At 47.8% G+C, this 12519-nt stretch overlaps 5 protein-coding genes across 5 annotated transcripts; 4 read left to right on the forward strand and 1 right to left on the reverse strand.

The window, feature by feature from the left end:
• Positions 1–50: 50 nt before the first annotated feature.
• Positions 51–898, forward strand: RhiXN_08441 (uncharacterized protein; the record flags this gene model as incomplete). The annotated part of the gene is made up of 3 exons (XM_043328257.1): positions 51–248; positions 654–816; positions 867–898. 3 exons carry the CDS (start codon positions 51–53, stop codon positions 896–898), a joined length of 393 nt encoding a protein of 130 aa, XP_043183642.1.
• Positions 899–1778: 880 nt separating this feature from the next.
• Positions 1779–3134, reverse strand: RhiXN_08442 (FtsJ-like methyltransferase; the record flags this gene model as incomplete). Its single annotated transcript, XM_043328258.1, has 4 exons — positions 1779–2583; positions 2637–2806; positions 2858–3041; positions 3103–3134. 4 exons carry the CDS (start codon positions 3132–3134, stop codon positions 1779–1781), a joined length of 1191 nt encoding a protein of 396 aa, XP_043183643.1.
• Positions 3135–3769: 635 nt separating this feature from the next.
• RhiXN_08443 (uncharacterized protein) lies at positions 3770–4456 on the forward strand (the record flags this gene model as incomplete). The annotated part of the gene is made up of 3 exons (XM_043328259.1): positions 3770–3814; positions 3884–3975; positions 4057–4456. The coding sequence occupies 3 exons, from the start codon at positions 3770–3772 to the stop codon at positions 4454–4456; spliced, it is 537 nt and encodes a 178-aa protein (XP_043183644.1).
• Positions 4457–4785: 329 nt separating this feature from the next.
• Positions 4786–8258, forward strand: RhiXN_08444 (26S proteasome regulatory subunit rpn-1; the record flags this gene model as incomplete). Its single annotated transcript, XM_043328260.1, has 14 exons — positions 4786–4926; positions 4978–5034; positions 5081–5245; positions 5305–5711; positions 5764–5922; positions 5979–6214; positions 6266–6409; positions 6462–6568; positions 6621–6748; positions 6809–7059; positions 7119–7381; positions 7432–7822; positions 7883–8001; positions 8058–8258. The coding sequence occupies 14 exons, from the start codon at positions 4786–4788 to the stop codon at positions 8256–8258; spliced, it is 2769 nt and encodes a 922-aa protein (XP_043183645.1).
• A 1299-nt stretch (positions 8259–9557) lies between these two features.
• RhiXN_08445 (uncharacterized protein) lies at positions 9558–10046 on the forward strand (the record flags this gene model as incomplete). The annotated part of the gene is made up of 1 exon (XM_043328261.1): positions 9558–10046. One exon carries the CDS (start codon positions 9558–9560, stop codon positions 10044–10046), a length of 489 nt encoding a protein of 162 aa, XP_043183646.1.
• Between the last annotated feature and the right edge of the window lie 2473 nt (positions 10047–12519).

Here is a 12519-nt window from a genome sequence, read left to right on the forward strand (position 1 = left end):
TACCACAAAACTCACTTCAATTCAGATCGCATTCTAGGCAACAAGAACGCATGAATCCACAACCGCCCCCAATCGGAGGATACCATGCTTCTCCATATCCTACTCTTGGCTCAACCAAGGTTCTCATTGGAGTATTCGCTATTCCCGGTACCGTTCCCGCATGCTTCGCGCCCTGGTCGCCCCTGGCCATGCGTGCATCTCGCCAAAATCAACCAGCCCCGGTTCCGGCCCCGGCGGTCTTGAACATGGTGCGGGGGGGATCGGTGATATTCCTCCAGAGATGATACGCGGATTGATGGTTCGTGGTGCCTTGCAGCGTTAACGTTTTGGTCGAGATCAGGTATTGTGGCATACGCCGTTCTGTTCATCCGGTCAACAAGCCAATTTAGGATAGCGTACCATCTTGGGCACCAATAAGATCGACTTGACTCGTATCAGCTTATCTGCCCCATATTCGCCGAGATATGCTAGGGGATATGCGCACCAACCCTTGCCACTCTGCGCATTATAGTATCGCACCCATGGATGCACGGGTAAATGTGGGACCCCAGTGGTATTGGTAACTCTTGGATATCCACACGCGCATATGCTTTCCGATGATCGCCGGCACGCACTTGGTGGAGTCCTTGTAAAATACCTCCAAATAACGTTAGATGGCGAGCCAAGCCCATCGCAACCACAAGGTCTTCCTCCATGACGCACGAGAAGGGACTCATGGCGCACCTCTGCGAAGACGAAGGGCATACAATGGAATCATGAGGTCTGCCTCGGGGCCTGAGAGCGTCGGATCATCTACACACAGTATCAAGGCGTTCAGTAAGTTTAGAAGTACCTTAATTCGCATAGCTGCCGTACCTATAAATTAGGGAACCCAGCCAAGGCTACATGCGGAATCTAATGGTGTATTTGCTTTTTATACTTGTCGGATATGTCAGTTTGCGATGAGTCCCACGTGGGGCGCGAAGCCAATGTTATAAACATCGAGAGCAGAAGGCACTCTATACGAAGTCTAACAATGAGCTCAGACACCCGTGCTACATAGGCCTATAAGAAGCAGCCCAATGGATGTTCACTCTTCTGATGCAGAGAATGTTGAACCAATCGGCAAAAGCCAATAACAACCGGTGTTGAGGGATTCACTCTATCTCGGAAAGTGTTGTTCATAAAAGGCATTTAAAAATTGAAAATCCATAATACACTGTGGAAACGAAATCAGTAAACCAATATTCAAGCTCACAGCAATTCTGAGGTCTGGTGGTGGTGGTTTGACCCGGCCTTGTCCAACTAATATTTTAGTTTATTTGTCTACACGTGACTGACGAGGGGATCTCGGGGATCAAACTTGAACCTCGAGGCTTTGAGCTCATGAGGTGACCAGTCTCCACTCCCTTTGAGTATTGGCTTGGCTCAATTATATCCTCCTTGTTTCCCTCGAAGACATCTCTTCTTTCTTCTTTCTTTCTTTTTTTTTAAAAAAAAAACGCTATTACTGACTCGCCAACTTTTCTGACTTTCCCTTACTTGTTACACAAACATGAAATTGGACCAGTACACCCACCCAAGGTTAACATTGGTTAATGACCAAACGTAAGTAACCCTTGGCCAAATTGACATATCTTGTGTTTATCCGTCTCTATGGGAGGAAATTATGCAAAGTAGAGTTAATCACCTGATTCCCCTCAAGACTTTGATTGTGGAAGAGGCAGCGCTAGATACACATCGCATACATGGGCTGAATTGATAGACAAAAGTGCCAGGCGTGCCCTTGAAGTGTAGATCTAGTGGCGAGCATCTTCTGAAGCACCCATTCGATTGTTAATATTTTTGGCCCCAATTCCCCTCGCATGTAACATCCTACGCAGAGCGTTGCATTGAACCCCCCACACCTCGGCGCCAAAACGCGCAAGCTTATTGAGCCCACCTTCGCTCATCACTTCGTCCCAATTCAAGATTGTATCCTCTTCTTCCCATGTGATCGCCCGACCGTGGCCTGTCTCTCCCTCAAAACTCATATTGTACCAAAGCCTTTCCAATGATTCGATCAAAATCCGGTAGTTTGTTGATTTAATAGATATTTGCTGCGCTATAACGTAAAACGTCCCTCGAATAGCATGCAGCTGAGGCTTGATTGTTCGAACTGAGCGCGCAACACGGGATAAAGCTAGGAGTATGCGTGCTCCCAGCGCCTTTTCAAGATGGGAGAGCTTGAGGAAAATGGTCCCTCCAGCCGAGACAGCGCGCAATCCCATAAGAAGCTGAGAGATCAGTAGTCGTGTCCAGTTCCATGGTCTGTCCATGTTATCGGGATTGTTGCGCAATGAATGGCCGTCGCATACTACTAGATCGAAGCTGTTGAGTTCGAAAGGCAAGGTTCCTAGCTGGACAAAGAGTGTTTGTGGTTTAGGAATGGAGGGCGCAAGATCGAAATTGGTTAGATCTGCTGTGCGTAGCTCCATACGAGGAAGTAGATCAGCTGGGATTGCTAACCCGTGCCCTCCGTCCTCAAAAGGAAGCGATATGCCAAGCCCTGTAGCCAGTGGGCATTTCTGTAAAATGTACGTGGAATAACCGCCAGGGAAACAACTAGCGCATTTGTTTAGAACATTTTTAAATAAACTAATTCTTCGTTTACTTACCCAATATCTATGAACCGATTTGTGTGAATAAAGCGTTTCTGCCTATCCATTTGACTAAGGCTTTTGCACATCAGATGCAGCCACTTGGTATCATCTTCAGGAGACCTATTAGTATCTGCAGTCGTCCGCTGTGCGAGAAATACGCTATCCAAAGATTCCGATTCCCATCCCTATTGAAATTCGATTATAAAATATATATGCGTCGGACTTGTGCATCCTACCTGGCTTCGTAATGCCGCAAGTTCGGCCAGTATCGCACAATCCGGGCGAGCTAGAAGAGCTTGAAGGAGCTCCTGGGATTTGAGAGCATGGATATCGAGAGACGGATCCTCGCTCATCATAGAATATACCAGCTCAGATATGTCAGGATCGGCGAGAGGGTACGCTGAAGGAGAGACGGGTATACTGAGGAAGAGACAGGCCGAACAAGTGGCTAATAGACCTCTTTATTGATGCTGAAACCTACCAAACACGGGACATTCCGTAGCGCCCGGACATTGTTCAAGTGGCTATAGGGTAAGCCCCCAAGGTAACATGTGATTTATCATGATAGTCGACGAACTCATGAAGCACTCTGCGAAAGGAACTCGCTGTGGCTTTCCAGTTATGGATTATCGGCTTGATGATCTCCAGGAGATAAATGTCTTTCTCCTCCGATCGGAGGCCGTTCGGTATGTTCTCCGTGTGCCTCTGATGAGTCAATTAAATCCAGTAGTTTCTTCATAGTTGTTGATTGGGAGTGAGCTTGGACAGTTATCATATGGAGGAATCCTAGGACGAACACAGCCACTACTGATGGGCCAATTGGTCCTTAAGCCCCTTCAGAGCTAACCTTCTGTTTCTTTGAAACCAGTACAATGCACGATCTTTCACGTATCAACCACGCCGAGAGGGTGCTGCCACAACGATGAACTATGAACAAGCGCATCCCATTCAATGCCCCGGAACTTGCCTCATTCTGAGATGAATCTGTCATAGTACCAAACGCGGATATACCCCAACCACGAGGTAGACAGGAGGTCAGTTCACTATTTAGGAGTTCCAGGTCTGGTACTTCGAGTTCAAGTTCTCCACGACTTTCATACCCCAAATACACTCGATATCCAACTGCTTCGAAGCGATTATTTAATAAGATGTCGCTCAAGTCCAAAGATATGCGCAAACCTCTTCTAGCGCGCGTGAGCATTCTTTCTATTTCTCTATATAGGCAAGCGGAATGTAGCTTAATCAAATATGATATTGAACAGCCTGCAAGTGTTCGGTCTTCGAGCATATCATCCTCACGCAGTTCACTGTCATCATGGCACCCGGATGCCTCTGTGAGGCTCTTTATTGATAGGTGAAGCAATAATCTAATATTCGATTGAACTATGACTTGTACTTACGTACGAACTATTGAATTTGCGGAACTTCTGTATAGGTCTCGCGATGTTAGCCCTTTCGACAACGAGTCGTCACTTGGAAGTGAGACGGACCTAACGAGTGGTCGCACTTCCCCTGAACCACGATACGATCTCTCGCCTGTCTCTTCTACCACGGCACAATGCAAAACACAGGCACTGAAGAATGATACAGATATCAAGCTTACAGATTTCACACCTGATATGCCCACCTCTGTGCTGGTCGCAGCTGCTCGGGATGCTGCCGCCGCAGTCGCCGCAGCCACGAACCCCGGCTCGTATTCGCCCATCGACGAGCCGGAGTTTTATGTTGGATTTGGTATTTTACCAAAGAAAGAGGTCACGTTTCGAAGACCGCGGCGTGCACGCGCAAATCGATGGGCATTGGCCACTCGCCGTTACGTGGATATCCTATCGTAGACCCAGACAATCATCTCCGTGCATTTATCTGGATAAATGCCATTAGCCCTTGTCACTGTATACTTATCATCATTTGTTCATGTATTTCGTCGATCTTTTGTATAGTTATTCATCTTTTCCATCTACCAAATGTTATCCTAAAAGTAGATCTTTCCGTTGCGTCATGAAATTCTATAAATCTCTTTAGCAAAGAACTGTAACACTGAAATGGGAGAGACTCGGTAATGGACCCTGAATAGATGACCGCTTACCTAAGGTAATCGACGCGCGTCCTTCATTGGTGCAAGTCTAACGCGTACAGTGATCCTAGCCAACCCCTCCACCACAACATGCCTGAAGTACCCCTCCCCGTAGCGCCCGTCACATCGGATGACCCCAAGAAAAAGGACGAGGAAAAGGCCAAGCAAGATGCTCAGGGTTCCGCTGGAAAGCCAAACGGCGACAAGAAGGAAGGTGAAGGCGAAGAGCTGGTAAGTGACTGCCTCTTGTAGTGGACCAGGGATCTGAACTGCTCCTTAAAGTCAGAGGAAGATCAGCAACTTCGTAATGAGCTCGAGATGCTTGCAGAGCGCCTCAAGGTATGTAGGTTACATGGCTCGCTTACGAGCGCTAATAGGCGTGTAGGAACCCGATACTTCCTTGTACAAACCGGCTCTGGAGACACTGAGGACCTTGATCCGAACGTCTACCTCTTCAATGACATCGGTCCCAAAACCCCTAAAGTTCTTGAGACCTTTGTACCCGGAATTGCAAGAATTGTATGAGAAATGGCCCGCTTCAGACGACAAGGTGAGTAACCCTCCATCCAAAGCGCATATTCACCCTATTTATTGTGAATCATTGTTTAGAATCTATTCGCGGACATACTTTCCGTCCTTGCCATGACCTATTCGGATACTCAGCCTCGCGGGACCCTAAAATACCGCCTGGCATCGACTGCCGCTTCTAAAACCCCCTCCGACCCAGGATCCTGGGGCCATGAATACATCAGACACCTGGCTGCTGAGCTTGGTGCAGAATATCTACTGCGTACCGGTACAGGTGGGGAGCCTGGCCAAGAAAAGTTACCCGGGAAAGAGGGCGACGAGGGAATAGAAGAGCTCCGAGAGTTGGGTCTTACTTGTGCCAAGTTCTTGCTCAAGCATAACGCCGAAGCGGATGCTGTCGATCTATTACTTGAGCTGGAGTGCATAGACCGTATAACATCACTGGTGGATACGAACACTTACGCGAGGGTGTGTCTGTATATGGTTTCGTAAGTCTTCATTCTTTGCTTTAGCCACTCTTTGGATTAAACTTTGCGGTAGTTGCGTCAACTTGCTTCCTCCTCCCGATGATCTTGCTTTCCTCCGAACTGCACACGAGATTTACATCAACAACTCAAAATTCCCCGAAGCACTTGCACTGGCGATTAGGATAGGAGAACCCGAGCTAATTGCAAAGGATTTCAAGGCCCCGGGCAACGCGTGAGTGATTAAACACTGGGGTCTTCACAGTTTTTTAAGTGGCTTTGGTCTTATAGACTTATGAAACGGCAACTCGCTTATATCCTGGCCCGGGCCCAAACACCAATTGACTGGGTGCAAGAACAGTCAGAGGATGAGAACGAGATGGATCCCGTAGAGATGCCGGAGGACCTATTGGAATGCTTAAGCAATACCAAATTATCGACGCACTTCAAGGCGTTCGGGAAGGAGGTTGGAGCCGAAGAGGCACGCACTTTGGAGGAAGTCTACAAGAGTCATCTTGAGCCTGCCCGTGAGTTTGGCCTGGGTTAATATTCGCGCATAAGCTTACTATTTATACCAGGATCAATGACCACCGTCGATTCGGCACGCGCGAATCTTGCTGGAACCTTTGTAAATGCGTTTGTGAACGCCGGATTTGGGAACGACAAGCTCATGGTCACGGCCGAAGAAGGCAACAGCTGGATTTATAAGAATAAGGATCACGGTACGACAATGATTCACATATATTTGCTTAATAATTCAATTGCTCCCTTCAGGCATGCTCAGTGCTGCTGCCAGTCTTGGCCTCAGTTTACTATGGGATACTGACCTTGGGCTCAGCCAAGTCGATAAGTATACTTATGCCGAAGAAGAATATATCAAGGTAAACGGGACATCACAATGCGGCCGGGTTTCAACTTAACATGCCTTTGTAGGCTGGGGCCCTTCTGGCAACTGGTATCCTGCACTGCGGAATCCGTACCGAAACCGACGCAGTTATCGCGTTATTGGCAGATTATGTCGAGAACAAGAGCGTACCACTTAGGACATCTGCATCAATCGGGTTGGTATCTAGGTTTCTTTTATTCTTTGGTCACGGGGGCTGATTTATTTCGATGCGAAGTATTGGCATCGCATATGCAGGAGCATATCGCCAGAGCTTAGCAGAGCTATTGCTCCCACTCGTCGCTGATGAAACACTCAGTATGGAAGTCTCTTCCCTTGCAGCCCTTGCTATTGGCTTTATTTTCGTCGGAAGTTGCAACGGCGAGGTCGCGATGACCATCCTTCAAACCCTGATGGAGCGTGATGAGTCGGCGCTTAGCGACAAGTGGACCCGATTCATGATTCTGGGGCTGGCATTATTATACCTTGGTAAGTAGACAGATTCATGTGCGCTTGAAAGTGAAACTGAGGTAATTATTTTCGCAAAGGTCGACAGGATGCCTCGGATGCAACAATCGAGGCCTTGCGCGCTGTGTCCCATCCGGTTGCCAAACAGGCACTTGTACTCGTTGAAATATGTTCGTTTGCCGGGACAAGTAATGTTCTCAAGGTCCAAAGGATGTTGCACGAATGCAATGATCACATCGAAGGGGACGACTCCTTCCAGGCGTTTGCCGTCATTGGTATCGCCCTAGTTGCAATGGGCGAGGACGTTGGCGCCGAGATGTCGTTAAGACAATTCCAGCACTTGGTAAGACATCCAGCACTTTTCCAGAGCTACTCTTTAACCTCTATCGATAGATGCATTACGGCTCTCCGACTATTCGAAAGGCAGTTCCTCTGGCGTTGGGTCTCATCAGCGCATCCAATCCTCAGCTAAGCATCCTCGACACTCTTTCCAAATATAGCCACGACAACGACCTTGCCGTCGCCCTTAATGCCATATTCGCTATGGGTCTTGTCGGCGCCGGCACCAACAACGCAAGGCTTGCACAGATGCTGCGACAACTGGCTGGTTACTACCATAAGGAACCCGATTGCTTATTCATGGTGCGCATTGCTCAGGGCCTGGTCCATATGGGCAAGGGTACTTTGAGTATCAACCCATTCTTCAACGACCGCAGTATCATGTCCAAGCCTGCTGTTGCTGGAATTCTTGCCACACTTATTGCATTTACGGATGCGAAAGCTTGTAAGCGCTGTGTATTGGATGTTAAATTGGCAAGATGCTGACCAGGGTAAACCACTGCAGTCATTCTCGATAAATCTCACTGGATGCTCTACTTCTTGGTTACCGCAATGTATCCTAGGTTTATGATTACTTTAGACGAGAAGCTCGAGAGCCTTCCGGTCACAGTGCGCGTTGGTCAGGTAAGTAGCTCGAATGGATATATATCACCGGAACTGGACCTCACCCTACGAACCAGGCTGTCGATGTCGTTGGCTTGGCAGGTAAACCTCGAACCATATCTGGATTCCAAACACATCAGTCGCCTGTACGGTTGGGAACAACAGAACGTGCTGAGTTGGGCACAGAGGAGTATATTCCATACGCAGCGGTGCTGGAAGGCTTTGTTATTTTAGAAAAGAATCCTGGTTATGTGGACGAGTCAAAGATGGAAATGTGAACAGGTACAATACTGTAATAATGCATACTTTTTATTATCTTTCTATTATTTGTGAAATTATAGCTGTTACTCGTACGGCTCGATCAGGCCCAAATGGAGAATGGGAACAAGGCACTAGGAGTATTCGGGTTGCACACTGATATTGCATGTACTGAGGCACGAGAATTTCGCCTAGTTACGTTCATCTCAGTATCGATACTGTGCTTCAGGGCCTCTCTTGAGCGAGAGTAGCCCATGTATGCGGGTGCGTCTACATAGAAACGGCTTGCCGCCATGATACCGAGTGCAAAGCGATAGATGGGGAGACGCTGGAGCCAGGGCCCCTGAGACGCAGTACGACTCATGGGCCGAGTGGGACATCTGCGCTCGACATCGTGGCAGAAGGGAAGTTAGGCGGCAAGAAAAAGACATGCAGCACATTGCTCAAGCCGTCTGTCTGCAAAACCCGGTCGATGCTCGCGATTGCTCAGCAAAGCGCTAGCGAAGTCGTGACCCCCTAGCCTTAGTCATGATCACGGCCTCAGTGGTGATCGTGCCACTCCGCGGGCCACGTGGGTACCACTTCATATCACCCTCATTCTACTTTGAATAGCTAAATATTATAATCGCACGGATCCAGATACAAAACGCTGTGGTCAACGGACTTGGCCTTTGGTGGCAGAAACTGCCTTACAACCAATCTGTGTCACCTCCCCCCGTGTGCTTTTCTACCCTCTTTACCACATATGCCCTATATAGTTACACACATAACACGACATATAGCCCCCACATTACGAGTGTGCCCAGGCCAGCTATAGGTTATCATATTCTAATTCTTTTGAATGTCGTATTGTGGAGCGTTCCATCGAAATCAAAATCGAGGTGCATGCATATGATAAGAATAGTACCCAGCTATAAATGGACAAAACGTTGTGTCCGTTCAGAATAAATTTATGTTACTATGTATAGAAAGACGTGCTTACCGTGGTAACAACTATACCAGCGATGGCCGTAGCTGGGGGATGAGCCGCCCAGGTATATACGATTATTCGAAGCATGAAAGTGTAGAATCCACTGCGATAAAACGTGGGTGAAATATTTTCTGAGAAATCATTACCTAAAGACAACAGGAACGGATAATCCCACAACCTTGGCCACTATATAGTCTCTCTTGCTTCCACAGCGCCCATCACATTTCGGGTGATTTGCCACTCTCTGAACGTCCGACTGAGCTTCTACATCACGTCTATCTTTCTTTCGTGCACACTCCCACCGGTACTCCAACAATCGGATCTGGTCACCCTTTAGTAGGCTACAGACATGTATTCACAGTATCGATATCCACTGCGAATAATCGGAATTCTGGTTCTGACTTACCTGAACCGCCGAGCCGAAAGCAATGAGAGGGCAGCTCCAAAGGTTGATATCAAAAGGCCAATAATAAGTAGCGCACTTGCGCCCTCTGAACATTTTGCGGCTCCGCAGGCTTCGTCGCAAAATAGCGACTTAGCCAGAGCATGTAGCGAGCAACGTGAGGACCGCTTCATGCCGTGTCGACTTGCGTCCGGCCTCCTCCGCCGTCTGGCCTCGTACACACCGAGTACTGCGGCACGCCTTTGCGTGTCGTTTTTATCCCACTCACCATCCCGTAGGTCACGAGAGCTGGTTTGGGCCGCCCAACCACGAGCCAGGCTCGCGGTCGAGCGCCCCCGGTCCACCCTCGCTGCTTCGCAGCCGCACGGGCTCCCCAGCCTCACCAGTCTGCATATCGTGGCCGACGCGGGCGAGCGGGCAGAGGATAAGTTCTGAATTTAGGATGATCGGGTATCTCTGAGACCAGCCCCAGGCATCGTTACTGAACCCCAGCAACAAAGGTCGAAGCGATGCCCGACGCCCAAAATCCTGATCAGGGTTAATGATTCAATTGGTATTATCTTTCAATTAAGCATACCAACCCTACCTTCGACTGTCACCTATCAGATTCAATTCATAATTAATACATTATTGGAAATAAAAGAGTAAACTCGACAAATTCGAGTGCTCACATTTTGCTACCTTCTTCAACCTTGACTCGTCGGATGACATCCTCAGACTTGCTTCCCAGCTCATCTATAATCTTTATTACTGGTACTACTGGTTAACAATGTGCCTAAATTTTGTAGATTTGACTTAGGTGCTACTTGACAACTCTATGACAGAGCCGCAAGACATACTTGGTCCGCGACAGGTAGGGCAGCCTTCGTGCGACATAGTGTAAAGCTACAAAGCGAGCACGTCGAATAGCAGAAGAAGTATAATGAGCGTACATGCTAGATGCACGCCCTAGTTACATACCTTCGCATTCAGCCACAATATCGATATACGCCAGGCTCAACGAGCCCTAGGGGTTTTCCGGAAGATTGGTTTGCTTCTTTCGACCTACAAAAATCTCCAGAGACTCCAATTGCAGTAACGAAGGATAAAAACTTAGGACTTGCATTTGTTTTTAGATAGAGCATACTATATGAGATCCGCTGAACCCCGCGAGACTACAGCCCTCGTGGGGTGTAGGCGGTGTGGTCGTGGTTGCCTCTAGGCTTCTCGAAAATCGTGGGCTCACGAGCTGCGATGCATCCTCCTGAGTATCCCTATGCCCTGATATAGTAACCTGGCTATATGGATGTAAAGTCGCCCGTGGGCTAGGGGAGATGTGCATGTTCTCCAGATAAGGCTCTACCGGAATAATCGTGATTGGATTCTCTAAGGTATGGCTTTCTCAATAAGACTGTCCCGTCTCAAAGCGCTATTGATGATCAATAGGCTACATATATGCTACGCCATACAGCTTCCGTATGAAATTCTGAGTTGGAGTTGCACTGGTCAACTGAATTAAGGGTAATATAATGAATATCACAAAGTACAGCTTACCGCCGGCACTCAAGGCTGTTCGTGTTTGTCTATATCCGTCATTTCCATATAAAGCAGGTACCACCCAAACTTATCGAGCTTGATATGACAGCCCGTCGCTGTGGTGAGATGTGAGCCGGACTGATAGACAAAGGTCTGTAACGCCCCGTAACGGCTATAAATGAGGAATTAAACCTAGTTCAGGTGCAGAGTACCAACTGTAGAGTCTATAAATGCAACTTTGTCTGCGACAACTGCACTTCGTGCCGAGGTTCTGAGCCTCAAGTACGCAGCACGAACAACATGACAAGCGAACCCCTTTACTGAAGCAAACAGAATCAGGGGCCCTCTATTAGTTATCTATGCAGTCCTCTTCGTCCATTACACCACGTCGCACATCGATAGTCGTTTTACATAGAGAAAAGTGAGGTCCAGTTCTGGGGATGTACCCCGACTCATGTAAGTATAGTCAAGAACCCTAGACACCTGACTCAGACTGATGCAACCAGCGAGGCGTACGTTTGCGTGAAAACACATATAAGCACTATGATTGTGGATCTAAAAATAGTTTTCAGGTCGATGTAAGACAAGAACCATTACGAAGCGGTGCTGGTGGAATAAAACTGACCAGGTCCATCAATCACTCGGTCCAAGGGGCTGGTACTTGACATAAGTCTGCCAGTAGTCTGCCCAGAACCCCTGTGTTACAGGGCTACACCATCCGACTGTCGATATGCAACACGTTGTATCCGAAAATGGCGTAAACATCCGCGACTAAGACTCAGCTGTGGAGTTCGGCGAGCGTCTTATTGACCGAGTCCGTATGGCTTAGCGCCTGCTACTGTAATGAAATAATTCTAGCTTTCAAGTGATACTGGCAGCGGAAGTAATGATTAGATAAATAGACGATTCAAGAATCCACTGTTGGAATTGTGGGTGTAGATGGAGCTCCCTGGCCGTCGAGGGTTCGGAAGGGTGGTCAAACAGTAGCAACAGTAGTGCCTACAAGAAATGGACGAATTTAGGCACTTTTGACGTCACCTTAGTGGCGACGAGAAGCACTCTGGGTCTTGTTGACTGTATGCTCTTATTTGGCTCTTAAGCCTTGGAACCTGCACTCATAATATGATTGAAGTAGGCTGAAGCATATACTAGGTGCATGTATCGCATACATGTAAAGATTAGTGTACAAATGTTTGGCCAGCAGTATCTGACATTCTGTCTAACGGTATGCATGATCAGAGCTAAATAAATATCCGAGCCATTGACAGAGGTGGCATAAATTCATACAGGAAGCGTCATTCTATCGAAGCAAACAAGCTGGAGTGTTACCATAGGACTAAAACGCAGATGCATGCAGAGAATGAGGAATGTCCCCAACTGTTCAGAAAATTCA

Source organism: Rhizoctonia solani, chromosome 10, assembly GCF_016906535.1.
Source record: "Rhizoctonia solani chromosome 10, complete sequence".
NCBI classification, from domain to species: Eukaryota; Fungi; Basidiomycota; class Agaricomycetes; order Cantharellales; family Ceratobasidiaceae; genus Rhizoctonia; species Rhizoctonia solani.